The sequence below is a fragment of the Balaenoptera borealis genome (genome assembly GCF_965194805.1).
Source record: "Balaenoptera borealis genome assembly, chromosome: 17".
NCBI lineage: Eukaryota > Metazoa > Chordata > Mammalia > Artiodactyla > Balaenopteridae > Balaenoptera > Balaenoptera borealis.
The window spans coordinates 32743935-32763137 of record NC_138876.1 but is presented as its reverse complement, the minus strand read 5'-3'; the positions used below and the strand labels follow the sequence as shown (position 1 = coordinate 32763137).

General features: G+C 30.8%; 1 protein-coding gene across 26 annotated transcripts in view; it reads left to right on the top strand.

The window, feature by feature from the left end:
• Positions 1-19203, top strand: part of RIMS2 (regulating synaptic membrane exocytosis 2) — a 590702-nt gene that overhangs the window by 363979 nt on the left and 207520 nt on the right. For all 26 annotated transcript variants that reach the window (XM_082364215.1, XM_082364218.1, XM_082364205.1 and 23 more), the window contains 3 exons: positions 6472-6540; positions 8778-8934; positions 10557-10673. In XM_082364215.1, coding sequence (XP_082220341.1) covers positions 6472-6540; positions 8778-8934; positions 10557-10673 — 343 coding nt within the window. The remainder of the gene's footprint in view (positions 1-6471; positions 6541-8777; positions 8935-10556; positions 10674-19203) is intronic.

The window sequence follows — 19203 nt, the reverse complement described above, 5'->3', positions numbered from 1 at the left end:
TAAAGTTACTGCAAGTCATAGGTCAGGTTGTAAAGGAAAAATGCATGAAAACCAGGAAAATCAAGGAAAACCAGAACCCACGAGGACAAACTAGAACCGGTGTCTGTCTCTAACCCTGATTTTGTGGGTGACCAGCAGAAGCAGCCGGTGTCCTTTGTGTGCAACTGCAGATGTGCGTGGCACAGGCCTGGAGGAAGCTGTAGGAGGAGAACCAGCAGGAGCCAGACGAACATCTAAAATCCTAGACTTGGTTACATCACACCTATTATAAAAGTCAGAAAGAATTGAAAAGAGAAGTTAAAAAACCACAATCATAGTAACGTCTCCCAGAAATTTGAACTACACAGTTAACCAACTTGAATTAATAGAACATATTCTCAACAGAGAACATAAATGCTTTTCACCTACAAATGAAACATGTAAAATTTTGCTACTGATTTTTAATTAAGTAATACATTCATAGGGTATAAATTCAAAAGTGTATATAGTGAAAAAAAACTATCATCCCTATTTTTTAAACATCTAGTTCTCCTTCCCTGAATGAACCACTGTTACCAGTGTCTATATTTTTGCAGAGATATTCTATGCATACACAAACAAATATATATAGATAATTCTTTTTTTCTAACATATTCTGTGCCCTCTGTTTTTTATTTTTAATCTCTATTCTTTTAGTAGTTACTATTGAAATTATAACATGCACCCTTAACAAAGTAATATTAACATCGCTACCTTTTTTCCCAAACCATATAAAAAAGTTAAAATCTGATTCACAACCTCACCCCTACCATTTAACATATTACTGCCAGAATTTTACCTCTACTTCCAAATTAGTAATTATTATAATTACTGTCATTCTGTTCATTCAGAGTTTGTTTATATTTATCTGTATTTTTACAGCTCTCTTTGCTCTCCTTTGTTTTCATCCCTTCTGGGATAAATTTCTCTATTTTGAGATACACATTTTTTAGAGTTTCTTTCAAAGAACTGGAAACAGGCTTTGATTTTCTGAGTATATTTTTATTTCTTCATTCCTGGTGGAACACTTAGCTATGTATAAAATTCTAGAATGACTTTTATTTTCTCTTAGCACCCTGAGAATGTTAATCTAACAACTTCTGGTTTCCAACTTTGCAGAAAAATCTCTCCGTTTATTTAAATTTTCTTTCATTTTCAGCAGTTGTTATGAGTTGAATTGTGTTTCCAAAAAATATATGTTAAAGTCCTAACCAGTACCTCCAGATGTGACTTTATGTGGAAATAGAGTCTTTACGGACGTAATCAAGTTTTCATGTCTGTGGTCGTTAAGGGCAAACCCTAATCAAATATGGCTGCTGACCCTATTAAAAAGGGGAAATTTGGACGTAGAGATAGACATTCACAGAAGGAAGACAGTCTGAAGACATTCAGGGAGAAGACGATTATGTGACTGGAGTGATGCACCTACAAGTGAAAGAATGCCAAAGATTGTGGGCAAACACCAGAAGCCAGAAGAGACAAGGAAGGATTCTTCCCTAGAGACATCAGAATGAGCATGGCACTGCTGACACCCTGATTTTGGACTTCTACCCTCCAGAACTGTGAGACAATAAATTTCTGTTGTTTTAAGCTACATAGTGTTTGGTACTTTGTTATAGAAGCCATAGGAAACTAACACAGTGGTGTTTTGTGGTTTGAGGCATACTTGTTTTGCACTTTTTTTGTTAAGTGTATTCCTAAACATTTCATGTGTTTGAATATTCTTGTAAATGATAGTGGTTTTGAAAACATTTTTCTAATTGTTCATTGTTCATTTTTGTATGTTGACTATGTATCTTGGAGTTTTGCTAAATTCACTGGTTAGTCTTAAGTTTTTTATAGTTTCCTTAAGATTTTTAATTTACGTGATCATGTTACATCTTGCTTTCTAATCTGTATACCTTCCATTTATTTCCCTTGCTGTATTTTACTGTCATGCAAGTACAGTATTGAATAGAAGGGGTGGTAGTGGACATCACTGGCTTATTCTTTCTCTTAGGGGGAATACATTCTATATTTAATAATTGTTATGTTAGCTGTAGGTTTTTTGTAGATGCCCTTTATCAGTTTGAGGAAGTTTCCTTCTCAGTAGTTTGCTGATACATTTTATCATGAATGCGGGTTAAACTTTTTCACATGATTTTTTACGTCTATTAAAATAATTTTAAACCTGCATGTATAAATGAAATAACTTCAATAAGCATTAAATTAGAACTAGAGAGAAAAATCAACAAATGTACCACCATTAAAGAAGAGTCTAATATAATTCTCTCTCAATCATTTATTGGTCAAGCAAACAAAAATTTAGGGTAGAAGAGACTCAAACCACAGAATTAACAAATTTAATCTCATGGTCAAAGAACTCTGAACCTAACATTTGATGAATTCATATTCATCTGTTATGTCCATGAAACACTTGTAAGAATTATTAATATACTATTCAATAATTCATTTTTTGACAAATTTCAAAGAATTGATATGCTGTAGGCTATTTTCAACTAGAGTGTTACTATGTAAAGGTTTTTAAAAAGAGATAAATTATACCCATACATTTGTTAAATTTTAAAAATAGACTTGTACTCTAAAGAACATTTTTTTCAAGATCTATTATCTCTGCAACTGTCATGGATTATTCAGTTAATAGTGTCTTAAATTTAATGAAATATGGTAAATATCTTATAGACCCAAGAAGAAAATACCTAGAACTAAACTTTAAAGAATATACTACATACAAATATTTGTGTAATGCAAAGAAGTACTTGGGAGAGAATGCTTGTGTTAACAAAGCATTCGAAGGTTGAAAATTATGATGTACTCATTCAGTTTTTTAGGAAAAGAATAATGAAATAAATTAAAAATAGAAGGAAAGAAATCCTAACAATAAGAGCAAAACCTAAATAAAACAAGAAACAAATTTCTAGTTAGGATTATGGAGCCCAAAATTTAATCCTTTAAGTGAATTACAAAATGAACCTGTAGTGAAATTTATTGACAATAAAAAGAAGGTACGGTTAGTATTCAAATGGATGTATAATTGATATATCAGAAAATAGATTATAAAATAAAATTTAAACATTGTAACAAGCACTTTGAAAACTTAGACAAAGTGAACAAATTCCTATAAAATATATAATTTACTAAACCTTGAATTAGTAAGTCATTCTACATCTACCAAAAAGTGGAATTAGCAATTTAAAATATACCCACAAAGGAAACACCAGACCATGGTAATTTTATAGATTAATTCTCTCAAAATTTCAAAGAACAGATTTTTTTTTTTAATCTACACAAATTCTCCCAGAGAATAAAAAAGGACTAATTCTCAATATTTAGTTGGGCTAGTGTAACCTTGATTCTAAACCAAAAGGTTAGTACAGGAAGGAAACAGGCCAGAATGAATTGTAAATAAAAATTGAAAATCCTTTATGAAATATCACTGAACTTATGAGACTTTCCTCAATCTGATAGAATGTAAATTCAGCAAATATCACTTTAAATGGATAAATATTAGAAAAATTCTATTTAAAATCAGAATTTAGAAAGAAATGTAAAATTTCTTTCCAGTATTATGCTTACTAGCATAGAAAGACAGGAAAAAGAAAGAAAAAAGGCATTAGGACTGGGAAGAAAATTGTCTCCATAGAAAAATTCCAATTAAACCATAATACATTTATTAGAAGTAAAGAAAAAAGAGACTTTAACAAGATGGTTGATTCACATTATTTTACAATAAAATTGCATTTCTGTTTATGAGCAATTAGGTTAGAAAACATAATTTTAACAGTATTTCTAAGAGCAATAGAAATGATAAGATACAAAGGATAAATCCAGCAAATGTGGAAAATTTGAGTGACCAAAGTTAAAAATTTCATAGAGAGATCTTAAAGAAAACTTAAATGAAGAGAATGCCATGTTCATGGCTAGTAAAACAATGCTGTAAAATACGCCATTTCTCCCTGAATTGATGTATTGATTCAGTGCATTTCAAATCAAAATCCCTATAGGATGTTTTTGTGCAGTTTGATAACCTGAATCTAAAATTTAAATGGAAGCGCAAAGGAGAAATATCAAAGATATGAATAATTAGGTAAAGGATTTGCTTTTCAATATATAACATTGTAATAACAAAGACAGTGAGTTACTGGTTTATAGATAGAGAGCCTGTACAAGGAAAAAGAAGTAGAGTACCAAACAAATCCTAGCAGATAGAATACATTTATTTATAACAGAAGTGACATTGCAGATCATTGTGGAAAGATAGAATGATTAAATAAACAATGCTGAGATACGTGTTATCCAAATAGAAAGTGAAGTTGCATCCATATCTCATGCCATACAGAAACTTAGTTCAAGATGGATAGGATATAAATGCACAAAGCAAAATTTTTAAACTTTCAGAAGAAAATAAGGGTATCTCTGTGCTTGTATACAAGCTCAGGAAATTTCTTAAAGAAATTTTAAAATTTCTTCTCTTTAAAAAAGAAGATTGATCCATTCAGTGACATTAAACTTAAGTACTTGATTTCATCAGAATGTGACAAGATCCACATAGAACATAACTGCAATATATTTAACCTCTATAGGATTAATATCAAAATAGGTCAAGACTTCCATCAGGAAAGTAATCAAGATTCTGAAAGGAAGTAGCATTTACAAACCACATATATACCTCACCTCCCACTCTCACCCGCACCCTCACACACAAGATGGCTCGCTCACAAAAGCTGATAAAATGAACTTCATCTTTTGCTGGTGTCATTCTTATTTTACATTAAAGGCAGATCTGATCCTTGACCAATACAAAAAGCACGTAATCTTTATGCTCTGTACTGTACCTGGCACATTAAACTAATCATTGCTTTGTCCTTGATCATTTACAAGGTAAAATCTTGTTACAAGCTGAGCAATTTTTCTTAAGTCTCTCCTCAATAGCCTCATCTGTGTTATCCCTCCTTTCTCCCAAGTTCATTTAGAATGTATGTCCTAATTCTATAAATCCTTTTGTGAGCATTCTGTTGGGATGTTGTCAGATAACTGTAGTTTCCATATTAATGGGTGCTATAAGAGCCTCAGATTCAATTGGGTCCAAAACTTTATGACATATGGATTTGGAAGGAAAACAGTAGTGAGTACACTCAGTGGGACGACATGACCAAAAAAGATAGGTATCTTCTACCTAAACATTAAAAGGAGAAAAACAAGAACTGCAGTTCCCGGCAAAAAAGAAAGACTCTCCCTCTCCCAAGAGGGCAGGGATTACAACAAACAAAATATAGAGAGAGTATTTCTAAGGAGAGGTTGCAAATGTTGGAGGGCATTCCTAGAACGTTTTAATTATTGCTATTTTACGCAACATGAGCTTTCAGTGTTTTATAAACCTTACAGGAAAGTATTTATTTTCTGATAACAGAGTTTAGTCTATGTAATGAGTAATGTATTATGTAAGTAGACGGACAAAACAAGTTCTCTTTTGAAATAGCAACACTGTCTTCATTTATCATTAAATATTTTCTGATACCAAAGAAGGGAAAAATGCTTTAATAAAAGATTCTCTTATGTAAGGTGTACCTATTCCTGAGACACATGTAGGAGAAAAGATAGATTAAAAAACAAATTATAACATGTTTATTTATATATGTGATATATGTCATCATTAAGTGTGAAGACAGTCTGCTTTAGCCATCAAAGCTCTACTTAATTCAATTTAATGTTATTTTTGCCATAGCATGATTAACGTTTTAAAGTTTTGTTATAGATTTGTGTTGTAAGGAAAACACACACAGGGCTCTTGAATAATAGTAATTATTATTGTTCTGTCTTATGTTGTTTCTTAGAAAACATAACAGTTCACAATGTGTAAGTCAGTTTGTGGATGATTTATTTCTCGTATTTTTCTCAGAGCAACAGAAAACAACTAAAGTAATAGTAAGGGAAGGACATTTAAGATGTCTTAAATTATGCTTCCTCTCCATGAGTGTGAAAAATAAAGATTAAAGAATTGGGTATATTTAATTCATTAGTCATGCATATTAGAAAAAGACACATGAATGTCTTTGAATATAACATTGTTTGTATTTTGAAGTTTACTAGATTTAAATGCCTTTGTCTACAAGCATCTAAAACTGACCTGATTGAGCTATTTTTGACTCGGCTTTTTGTCCAATAGATTTTATCAATCAGCATCAAATCACTAACATGTATTATTTAATATTTAATATTAGTTCAAGCTTTAATCCTTTTAGGAACTTTATCTTATACATTTCAAAAATAATATCCTCACATAATGAAATATATGTAAAAACAGGTGTTTGTGACATCATAATGACTTTTCTTCTCTCTTTTTTTATTCTCAAGTATTCCATTCAAATTCCTTTCATTTGTTTTTCAGGTTGGTGAGGGGTTTTTTCCTTAAATGATCAGCAATTTTAATTATTGCTATTGTTTGCTTCATAGGGTCAAAGAGAATAAGTGATAGTGAAGTCTCTGACTATGACTGCGATGATGGAATTGGTGTAGTATCGGGTAAGAATTTCAGAATTATTTTATAGTAATAATAAGGAAGTGTAACTCATCATTATTTACCAGTAAATATGTAAATAGATAAATATAATGAGGTACAAAGGACTTACCTCTTTATGCCCCCTCCCCACAAACAGCCTATGGCAGTTTAAACTGAATAATTCTAGTTGCTGGAATACCTGTACCAGTTCTTAGATTGAATATTCTATTGAAAGATGTCTCATAAGTAATACTTACCAATTTTCTATTTTTAAACTACTAAGTAATAAGGATTTCACAATAAATTTGAGAAGTTATATAACTGAAACTTCTTTATACTTCACTAACAGTGTGAAAAAAATCTTTTTAATATCACTAACATATCCAAGTATGTCAAATATTTGAATCCACTTTTTTGAAATTTTTTTCATTGTTGTTATGTGGATTAGTATCAGGTACAGCTACATTCTGAAATTATGGTATTGTAGTTTAAAATATTGACTCACTTATGGTTAGAAATTTATCTGATGATTTGATATTTTAGGTAAGTAGCTATTTTTAATAAATTCTGGCAAAATTTTTATATATATTATACTCAAAATATTATAAAAATGTTTGATTCTCTTCTTCTTGAAGGTTAATTAGCTTAGCAAATTTCATAAGCATAACCAATTTTATCATGAACAAAATATGTTTTATTGTATGTAAGACGTGCTGCAGTTGCATCAGTGACTGACAGTTTTTGTTGGACAGTTTTTTGATAGAATATGAGTCAGTTTGCATGCTACCAGTGTACTACTTTTAAAAAACCCAATGACTATCTTTTAGCCTTTATTTTTTGCACTAAGGGTTAACAATATATTAATTCACTAAGACTGCAAAAATATTTTTTGTGTTTTATGGTTTGTGAATTAAACCTGAATAAAGTCATATTTCTCATGATCTCTTGCTTGGAGATCATTAGCAGTTTTTTCCTGCTTGTGTTCTAGTCTGTTAATTGACTTTTCAACTTCTTCTCTTTATTAAATATCTAGCCACATCAGATTTTTTTCACCCAAAATATTTTCCTTCAGGTCATTAAAGCTCTTTATCTTGATGCCATTTTTGGCATATCTCAATTCTTTTATTTTCTATTTCCAGGATGACAAAAAAATGATCATGTTATTATTTTTCCATTCTGTTAAAGGAACTGTATCTTTTGAAAAAACCTTTTCAGGAATCATTCATTATTTTGGTTAATACTCTCTGGAAAAATTTTTGTTGTTACAGAATAGTATTTCGCAAACCTACACAACTCAAAGTGTTTACCCTGGGTTCATTACTTTTTACCACCATGAAACATCATCGTTTCTTGTCTCAATGTTGTTATCAATTTTTTTACTATATAGTGAATCATTTAATAATCCATTGAGGAAAAAAGACTGCTGTAATATCCTATATGTTGCTATTTTGAAATCCAGTGTAATCTTTGAGACATGGTTTTTTCATCATATACCATATTTTAATAATGCATTTGAAAGATAACATTTCAAAAACTACAATACCATAGTCCTGATTTTGATGTTTATAAAAAGGATATGGAGATAACTTCAAATGCTTGGAATCTGTCAAAATTTACATATTTACTTCAAATGGTATTCAGAGTGCTTTCTAATATTGTTTATTTCTTAAAGAAATAACTATAGACTATAGAAATTAGAAACTTTTTGTCAAGTTAATCATTTATTTATTTATTTTATTTTTTAAAATAGATCTTTATTGGAGTATAATTGATTCACAATACTGTGTTAGTTTCTGTTGTACAGCAAAGTGAATCAGCCATATGCATACATATATCCCCATATCCCCTCCCACTGTTTTTTTTGTTTTTTAACATCTTTATTGGAGCCTCCCTCCTTTATAATTATTGAGAACTATTTGAAGCTCTTCTAGGTCAATGAAGAGATGAAAATGTTTTTAGAATAAACTTGAATCTTTTACTGAATATTATTAACTGTGTAAAAAAGTTTTACTCTACCAAGCATAGGGCCTTGGACATAGTAGCTCTCTAAATATTTGAATATTTGTCTTTCCTTTTCAATGTAAGTGTTTGTTTATAAGATATTATTTTATCTTAGTATTATGCTTTATTCATTATGCTTTACATTTAGTATATTCAGAGCTTTTCAACTTCACTAACATTTTATGTTTTTTCAGTGAAATACAAAATACAAAAGATCTTAGTGTATAGATAACTATAATCTTAATATTTCCACCTTTAGATTATCGACACAATGGTCGAGATCTTCAAAGCTCAACATTGTCAGTGCCAGAGCAAGTAATGTCATCAAACTATTGTTCACCATCAGGGTCTCCTCACCGAGTAGATGTTATAGGAAGGACTAGATCTTGGTCACCCAGTGTCCCTCCTCCACAGAGGTAAGACAGCATAACATTTTATTTGTAAGATGATATTATAAGCCTATTTATCATAAAATATTATTGGACATTTTCAAAGATAATAAATTCTTGTAGAAAAAAGTTACTTAGGGAAAAACATACCTGCTATCAATAGCCTCTATAATGAGAGTAAGATGAAATATGGGCTACTTTGTAACTTAAGATGACCTATATATAATTTTATAGTTACAGTTATAAAGAAGATCCAACTTCCAGTCTCATATGTATATTGAGCAGATCTAGTTAGACCCAACTAATTATACTCATGAATGACATAGATATTGATAATTTAAGAAATTGGAAAAAAAAATTTGATGGAGCTATACAATTAAGAACAATCATGAGAAGACTAAAAAGGAATGCACGGGCAGTGGGAAGAATTGCTTGGAAAATCTGCAACTCCAGGTCTTATGCTTAGTGGAAAACTCTGATCAATCCAGTTAAGTACAGAAAGGTTTAATGGAGTAAGAACCGTGGAAGTAATGTGTTTCCTAACAGGAAATATGTGCATAATTTCACATTTTATATACTTGCAATGTTTAAGGATATTTGAACTCTTAGAATGACAGCCTTATAACACTTATTTTAAATGAGCAATTGATTAGTTTTAGGCATTTAGACTTAGAATTTTAAATTGTAATCTTAATTTTGTACATGGTATTGGACTATTTAAGAAAAAAGGTTTATTATATTTATAAATTTAACAATTTATAAGGATATTAAGGACTTTAAAAGTGTTAATTTAGACAATTAATTGAAGAGAAAATCTAATATGTTAACAAACATAGTTTAAAATGTTTGAAGATGTTGAATTAACTAAATTTGTAAATGGGACTAAAATTATTAAAAGTCTTCTGAAAAGTAATTGTTTAAATGTGGTAGGCCTATCAGTAGAGTAATAAGATTTGTAATCTGAAATTTAAAGTGCAAGAGAGAAAGAGATTTTGAATTTGTAGCTTTAATAAATTAAGTCCTTCCTTGTTAAAAAAAAAAAAAAAGAATACTTGACTTTTACCAGGGAAAAAATATTTGAACATGCCAATAGAAAATTGGCATGGGTTTTAGATTAGATTCACCTGCACATAATAGAAAGCCCGTAATAACAGGAGCTTATGTAAAAGGTTTATTCCATCATGAAAAAGAAGTATATAAGTAGACAATCCAGGCCAAGAATGGCAGCTTAAAAAAATAGTCATTAATCAATTCTAAAGATATCAGTTAGATTTTAAAAGAAATAACAATTAATATCCCTAAAATAAGATCCACCAGTATATTGTCTATAAGCAACATGCTGAACTCATTTTCTCCATACAAATCTATTCCTCTTCCTGTATTACATATCTCGTTATCACTACTATACACCTGGGAGTCATCCATTAATAGTTTTGATAATCCTTATCTCCATCCCCATTGATATTAGCTTACTTTTATGTTATACCTCTGTTATAGCAGCAATCTCCTATTAGTTAAAACAAAACAAAAACCTTGGACTTGACATTACAGTGATTTTTGTCTTTTTCTACTATATTAATAAACTTTGTTTCTTAGTATAATATGTGACTATGGTCTATTAAGATATTTAATGGATCTTGCTATTTCAGTCGGAATGTGGAACAGGGACTTCGAGGGACACGCTCTACTACGGGACATTATAATACAATTAGCCGAATGGATAGACATCGTGTCATGGATGACCATTATTCTCCAGATAGAGACAGGTAAATATGATCAAATACTATTAGAGCTTATTATAATTGCTGCCTTCAGGAAGAAGGTATTACCATAATATATTTTCATCCTGAACTTGGGTATTTCTTATCTTAGTTTCTAAAACCATATGCTTCCTTTACAATACCTACATTGATTCTTTTGATTGCCACATCATTAAAAAAAATTAAAAAAACAAAAATAACCTTTTGTTTGGTAAGAAAAAAAATTCATTTTGCTCTTTCAATTTTGGTACTTTGTTAAATCAAACCAGTTAAGTTAGTGAATTTGAACATGAGGTTATAATGATAATCATAAGGAAAATAAGATGTTTTATTATTTTTACCTTATCATAACCAATTATCATATAGAAAAATACTTTCATGAGACAATAGATTTAAAGTCTTTTACATTCATCAGGGAAATAAGTGTGACTTTTTTTATATAAAAGTGTTAAGACAAGTCTGGTTTGTTTAGGAAACAGACACAAAAACTGATTCATGAAGAGGTTTTTCCTCATGGCTTTCAGTAAACCTTTTAAGCAACTTAAAGAATCATGCTTGTCAGCTGCTGTACTTGAGAGACTTCTCTGAATTTGCTCTAGTAAATGTGATATACTTAGAGGTAATATGGTATGTTTCAATACATACGTTAATTACTACTAATTTTTTTAAGTTAAGCAAATTGGTTAACCCTCTAATTCATGGTTTGATTACATATAAAATAGAAAATGCTATGATATTTCCCCAAAACTATTAAAAGGATTTAAGATAAGGATTAGGATAGAAAGCTTAAATTACTATTCAGAGACTATTATGATGAAATAACACGTGAACTCAGAAGTCTCTTTGTATGCATCCTAAACTAATTTTAGTAAAACCACTTGGGGGTTTTCAATCAATTGATATGAAAATTTGCTGTCAATATTTATATATTTAATTGTTTTATCTAAGTCTAGGGTTATACTCAGTTCATGCTTATAATTTCATTGTGTTGGAGTACACTTTTCCAAAAGAAAAGACAGGGAATATCTTAGTCTTTAATAGTGTCAAGCAAGTGTTGACTTTTGTGTCTGAGATCTAAGAAGAAATAGGAAATTATTAAGTTAATATCTTTCTTAGTGTTGAATGAAAGTTAATGTAGTGTTTTATTTCTTTTTCATTTATTTGACTTTTTCATAGTGGTCTGTGTCTTTAGGGGTAATTATAGGCATGCTACCTATAGAAACTGATGCTTATCAAGTACAATAATAGTGAATACGTTAGTGTGATTAGGAAGGAGTCATATTAGGGTGGATAAATGAGTTTTTTGTTACCTAACAGAAATTCAGTAATTTTTGGAAATTATTTCTGTAATGATTCATAAGCTCCTGTTCATTGAAGGTTTGTTAAGCAAATGATGAGGGAGAAAAGTCTGAAATGGCTTTAAATCTTCCAAGTTTATATAAAATGGACTTGATATTTTCTCTGAAGAAAATACGGTATGGTCTAAATCCTGCAGAGAAGAATATAATAAAATTAACCTCTAGAATTATACTTACAAACAAAAATAGTCACTATCATATCAAATGCATAATATTTTATCAATATTTTAAGACATATAGCCCTAAGGTTAGTGACCAGAAAAATGCTATTAAATCCTTGGTATTAGTAGTATTTGAATTAGTCATAATTGAAATGTCATATTTTCTTGTTTACTATATAACTTTATGAATCTTTTAGTTTAGCAAAAATGTTCAAGTAATTCAGAAGTTTTGGGGGAAGATGATCCATGTGGTTTCATTACTTTTGTGTCGTACATTACCAGATCATAATTACTCTTAATTGTGAGCTGTTTCAAATCCTTTTTGAAATAAGTGAAATAGAATTTCATTTAAATAGGACTGTAAAACCATTTCTAATATATTTTGAGTTATTTTTGTAATCATTATTCATTAACATGAAGAATCAAAAATAAAAATACAGTATTATTTATGTAGGTAGTCTATCACATTATTAAACAATGGGTTCTTAATTTCTGTTTTATCCTAATATTCTAAAATATTTTCTATAATAGAATACATGTGAAAGCATTGTAATTTTTATGTACTATTTAGAAGGTAAGAACACTTTAGACCTCTTACAGTGAACTTTCATGAACAGCATTTTATAGAGTCAATCAATAATATTGTTGATTAAAAAGCCTAAAAGAGAATTTCCTTTGAGAGAGTAGGTAAAATTTAGGTATTTTGAGTGGTGCATTAACCTTTCTTGTCAGTAAGAATTGACACACTGACCTTAATAGTATTTCATGGAATGTACTTTTTTCATAGGATTTGGAACCAAATGGCATTGGGTTTGAATTTAAGCTTTTTGCCACTTGCTAGTGGTGTGTATCTTTGTGAAAACTAATCTCTTTAACACTTGATTTCCTTATATATAAAATTAGAATATTAGTACCAACTTTATAGGGTTGTTGGGTAGATTAAGTGACATAGTGCCTCCAGTTGCATGGTACTCAAAAAAGGTGCCTTACTCTTAACATTTTAAAAGGATTTTTGGCTTACAAATAATTTACATTTTAATGTGCTTATCAGTTAAGCAGAGAAAAGAGAAATCTGTCAATTCAGGTGTTTTTTAAAGACATTTGTAGAGAATATAGGACAGGAGTTGGACCTTGAAAAAATGGGCATGTTTATTCAGGCAAGAGCAAAAGCAAAGACACAGAGGCAGAATACACATGTACATCAGAAAGACCCAGTACGAAGGATGAAGGACCTGGGAACATATTGGAAAGTTGTGAATGAAGATAATGGCTTTTACATTGGCTATATTGGGTGAGAAATGATGCTATTTGACATTAATTTGTAGTACCTGGTTAAACTTAAGGGTGTAACAATATCCTTTTCTTATAGGTAACATAAAAAAGAATTATATATAAAATTTTGATTGGGTCTTTCTCTGCACATCTCACTTTATTTTCATGAGTCAAATTCCTATTATGTTTTGAAAAGAAAGTAGGTTCATTACAAGTAATTCAGAAACTTGGATACAAGGATATTAACTAAAAATGATTAATTGTAATGGACATCTTTCATCTTCCTTTTCATCGCCCATACTTTTTGTATCATTGTTTCTCTGGTAAATCCTGGTAACTACTACAACAAGGAACATCATTTTTCTGGGGCAAACCATGTGACTTTAGTATTAGAAATCATTTCAAGAGCTTATTTGTTTACAGGAGTTAATTTACTATTAGAATAAGTGTAGAGTACTAGATACTATTTCTATAACATGTCAGAGATATCTTACAGTACACATTTTAATGTCTATCCTAGAGACCAAAATATATTGGTTGCATTTAATTCCATAGAGTATACTTTTAGCATAATAAGAAAAAAAAACATAACACTGGCAGAACATATATTACTTCATAAACTTTTTTCTTCTGTGCATTCAATGAATGCAGTTATATTCTAAAAAGAAAAATGCCCTGTTACATGGATCTCTGAAATACCTCACACATATGCTATTTCTCTACTCTTTATCAGGCAACCAGCTACCAGAAAGTGCCAAACATACCTATAACTATTTATAGTCTTTTTGTGATCCTTTCAGTTATAAACTATGAGAGAAATACATCTCTGAGAGTTTGAAAATACAGAGAAAGTAAATGAAAAAAGAGAATTCATCGTACAAAAATAATACAACTTTTTATTCATTATATTTCAGGAATATATTTTAGCTTATTTAAATCATAGTATATTTTAGGAACTATAAGGTAGCAAAACAGTAACAATATCAAAGACAGAGCAGAAAGTTTGGTATTAGATTGAGATTGTTGGAAACTTAGCTTTCAAAATCCACAGGTTACTTAAGAATAAGATTTTTATCTCCTTTTGCAGTCCTTTTTATGTATCTGCTAGTCCTAAAAGGGAACATTCAGGCTAATGAAATATATAGAAGGATAATTCATTTTAAATATAATTTTGTTTTGTCTTCAAAGATTATATTTCTTAGTAAGAATCAGAGTGTGTCAGGAAATTGGATCAGTAATCTTGTTCAGTTCTTTGAACAGTGATATTTTTTTCTCATGATTTGAGAATCTGTTACTCCATTTTTTTCTCTTTTTACAATTTAGTCACTTTTTTAGTTTTCTGTTTTATTCTTTTACAGTGAATTACAGCTCTGCTAAATTTTTAAAAAATTTCAAACAAATTGGACTAAATGCATTTTGTAATATAACAACTTTGTTTAACTCATTATGTATATTCATGACAGTATTTATTGCTTAGATTTTATAATATCTGTTAATTTGGGGAGAAAAGTAAGCATACTTTAATACAGAAGTGTAAATAAAATGTTTTTAAGTTGTACTAATTGGATGCAGCAAAGGACTTCTGTATCTTAAGTGGATTTTAGGGGGCTTACTAAAACAGTATGGTTAATTTGTGTAATGTTCATAGATGCGTCTTTATACTTTTCACTCCATCTCAAGGGGGATCATGACCAGATTAGGTTAAGAGGTATAACATATCTATAGAAAAGTATATAATCAGGGTTCTCCAGAGAAACAGAACTAGTAGGTTGGATAGAGAGAGGGAGAGGGATTTATTATGAGGAATTGGCTCACACGAATATGGAGGCTGAAAAGTTCTACCATCTGCTGTCTGTAAGGTGGAGACCCATGAAATGGTGGTATAATTCAGTCCAAGTCCAAAAGCCAGAGAACCTGAGAGCTGATGGTATAAATCTCAGTCAGAGGACCAGAGAGTTATGAGATGTCTAGCTCAAAAATGAGGCAGGAAAAAAGGGAAAAATTCCTCCTTCTTCTTACTTTTGTTCTACTCAAGCTCTCACCAGATTGCCTGATGTCCACCCACAATGAAGAGGGAAATCTACTGATTCCACTGATTCAAATGAGAATCTCATCCTGAGACACCTTCACATACATACCCAGAAATAATGTTTAATGTGGACACCCCTTGGCCAATTAAGTTGACACATAAAATTAACCATCACAAAAAGGGAAATAAAACAAACTGTTGCTTGATGAAGGTGATTCCTGTATAATGTTTTCTTTCGTGTTATAGAGACAAAATTAATTATAAGCCTCCCCAAGGAAAATATTAGAAATTAGATGATGATATATATGTTCTATGAATATGAAAGTTTTAACAAGCTTTGAATTTTACACATTTTTGTTACTCTTAAGTAATTTTCAGAGACAGTTGATTCCTTTTTAATGCAATAAATCCCAACATCACTACTGTTGGATTTTCTTCCTCCTCTTTGTAAAGCCAGGAAAGTCTCTTTTTGATACTGTTTTCCTTATTTTCTTATACTACATAGGTTTGTAATTTTTTGTTTACAGTTCTAGAATGTTTCTATGATTATGTGAACGACTGCTCTCTTTGGACAGTAGGTTGACCATGAAAACAGTGTAATTGTGTTATACTTTTTAGTTCAACCCAAAATATATTTATTGAGTGGGTCACTCATACATTATGCACAAAGATTTAAAATAGGCTTCCTCCTGGTCTAGATAAACAGATGATCCAACTGATTATACTAAGTAATTCATACCAACTAATTATACAATATACCAACTAGTTATAAAATGTAGAAGACTGGGAGGCCTAAGCATAGTAGTGTTGGAACAGATTGGAGAGAAACTTACTTGCTTGGATCTATTGGAAAGACCTTCAAAGAGAAGTTGGACTTTAAAAATGAGAAGAATTTTGAAAGGCAATGAAGTGGAGACAGGGAGTATGATGGGCATTCTTGGATGAGTGATGAGCATGAACAGAGTCTGGAAGTCAGGAGAGTATGGGATATATTTAGAGAATCTTAGGTAGTCTGTTGTACCTAGATAAAAAGTTGTGGTATGGGAAAAGGGAAGTAATAGGAGATGAAGATTGAATGTAGCTTACAACTTAATTTGTGTACCATTTTAAAGAATATATACTTGTTTCTTGATATGGGAAGCCATTGAAGGACTTGGAGCAATGTGCCTACATGATCAGAAGCATACTTTGTAAATATACTTCCATAGACAGAGTGGACCAGGAGAGGGTTGGATTCTGAAGGAAAGGAGACCTAATAGAAGGTTATTTCAGTGGACGTGGTAAGCCTGATTTAAGGTAGTGGCAGAAGAAAAGGAAAAGAAGGAATAAATCTGAGTTATTTAGGCATTAGAATGAGCAATGTTTTTAAATCATTTGAATGTGGAAAATAAGGAAAATGGAAGAGTTAAATTTTGAGATTTTAAAGCTTGGTTTATTAAGTAAATATTTAAATCCTTAGTTGAAAGTAGAATTAAAAGAAAAGGAATAGCTGAAGTATTATATTAAATTCCAAAGGGGGATTAAAGAGTTACATATGAAACTAGAAGGGCCTTTGGAGATTATAGGGTTCTATGTTCTAAAGAGGTACGTGAAGAATTGCTCTTGTAGGTAAGGATGAAGCCAAATGGGTAGGGTCTAGGCTTCTTACTCCCTCTGTAGCAGTGCCATTTTGATTTTATTGAATTCCTAAATATTGGTTTTACATAAAATTTTGTTTGCAAAAACAACTGGTCTTCCACTCAAAAAGAAAGTTGGAAAACTACTGCTCCAGCCCCCTTATTTCACAAATGTAGCACCAGATGTCCAAATAGGCCAATGTCTTGCTCGTCTCACAATTAACATGTGTTTTTCTAAAATGCCTACATGACACTCAAGCAGCCATGTGGAGATCCCAGGAAGCCGCTGGAAATGTGAAACTCAAAGACAAATCAAGGCTAAACCAAAGTGAGAATTTACACTATAAAAACAAATAGTATTATCCAGAAAGAAGGTGTTGGAGTATAAAGAAGGTCGAGGAACAGATCTTGGGAAACCACTGTCTCTGAGGAATAAAAAGAAAGGGAATCAGTAAGTGAAATGGATAAAGAAGCACTAAATAGGCAGAGACCAGACCAATGTGTACATGTTAAGAGCCTGAATTTTGGCTGAAGAAAGCCCTGAGTTTGAAACCACTCCTGCTACTTACTTTATGGCTGTGCGCAAGCACTCACAGCCTAGTTTCTCTGTCTGTGGGAATACTAGACCCTATCTCAATGAGTTGTTACGAGAAGTAAATGAGATATAAACAAAGCTTTAATGGAGTATGTGGCACATAGTTAAGTGTTATATAAACACTATTTTTTTTCATTGAAGTATAGTTGATTTACAATGTCGTGCCAATCTCTGCTGTGCAGCAAAATGACTCAGTTATACACATATAGACATTTTTAAATATTCTTTTCCATTATGGTTTATCACAGGATATTGAATATAGTTCCCTGGGCTATACAATAGGACCTTGTTGGTTATCCATTCTAAATTTCTAATAGACAGAGAGAATAGTGTTTCAGAAACCAAGAGAGTGTCAAGAAATAGAGGTTGAAAATCATTGTCTAAAACCATAGATAAGTGGAGTGTGATGAAGATCAAGAGGAAATCAAAGGATTTTTTAGAATTTCAGATAATATTCACAGCTTCAAGAGAATGGTAGAGACAGAAATCAAATCACAGTAAGCTTTAAGCATGAGAAGTGAGAAAGTGGTAGCAAGAATTGTAGATATATCTAAGATGTTTTATGATTGAAAAAAAAGTCAGAGGAAGACAAGGTTAGTGAAGTTTTATTTTTAGGATTAAGTGCAGTTGTGGAAGGGAAGGCATGAGACAAAAATGAATGAAGCAAGGTCATGTGGGAAGTAGGATTACAAGTAGAGGAATTGCCTCTTCGTTTGTTGCAAAAGAGGACAAGTGGAGATATAAATATATATGTACTCTATATTTAGAGGTGTTGAGAGAGACCAAGATTGGTTTCCATTTTTTACTGAAACATGATGATCATCTGCCAAAATTAAGTGTTTTGACATGAAAGACTTAAAAAAATAGAAAAATTGTAGATCCGTGCTATAGAAAGAAGAGAATCAGCTACAGAAGGGTAAAAAGGTCAATGTGCTACTTTGATGGCTTATGGTAGTCATGAGGCATGAAGTGTAGCAGAGCCAATAGCATGTAATAAACATATAATAAACATAGTGAATGGAAAATGGATAACATCTAATACATTTACAAAGTAAAATTATTATTCAAATTAAGGAATTTGAATCAGTTTGCTCCTTACTAAATGGAATTTTATAAACTCTTTAAGTTACTTTTAATTAGTAATGATTGAAAAAGAAATAGCTACCTTATAAAATCTCCTAAGTGTGATAGGTATTAGAAATTACTTTTTTTATTATTTTCTTCTTAAGTTTTCTGGTTATTTTATTATTTTTCTCTTTCTACCTTTCCTCCTAAAAAATGAGAAAGCATCTGTATTGTATAACATTCTATAGATGGTGCTAAAGATGTTTAAGTGATAATTGATAAGATTTTATTTTGAAATATTATTTGTTTAATCTCAATTTGTTACATTTTCTTGTGTTTTGTTTTAGAATATTTAGAATATTTTAACCTTTAGCACTGCCATATTACAATGGACATTGGGAGGAAGGAGCAAGCTTTCCAGTAACAGTTTTCATTTGCTT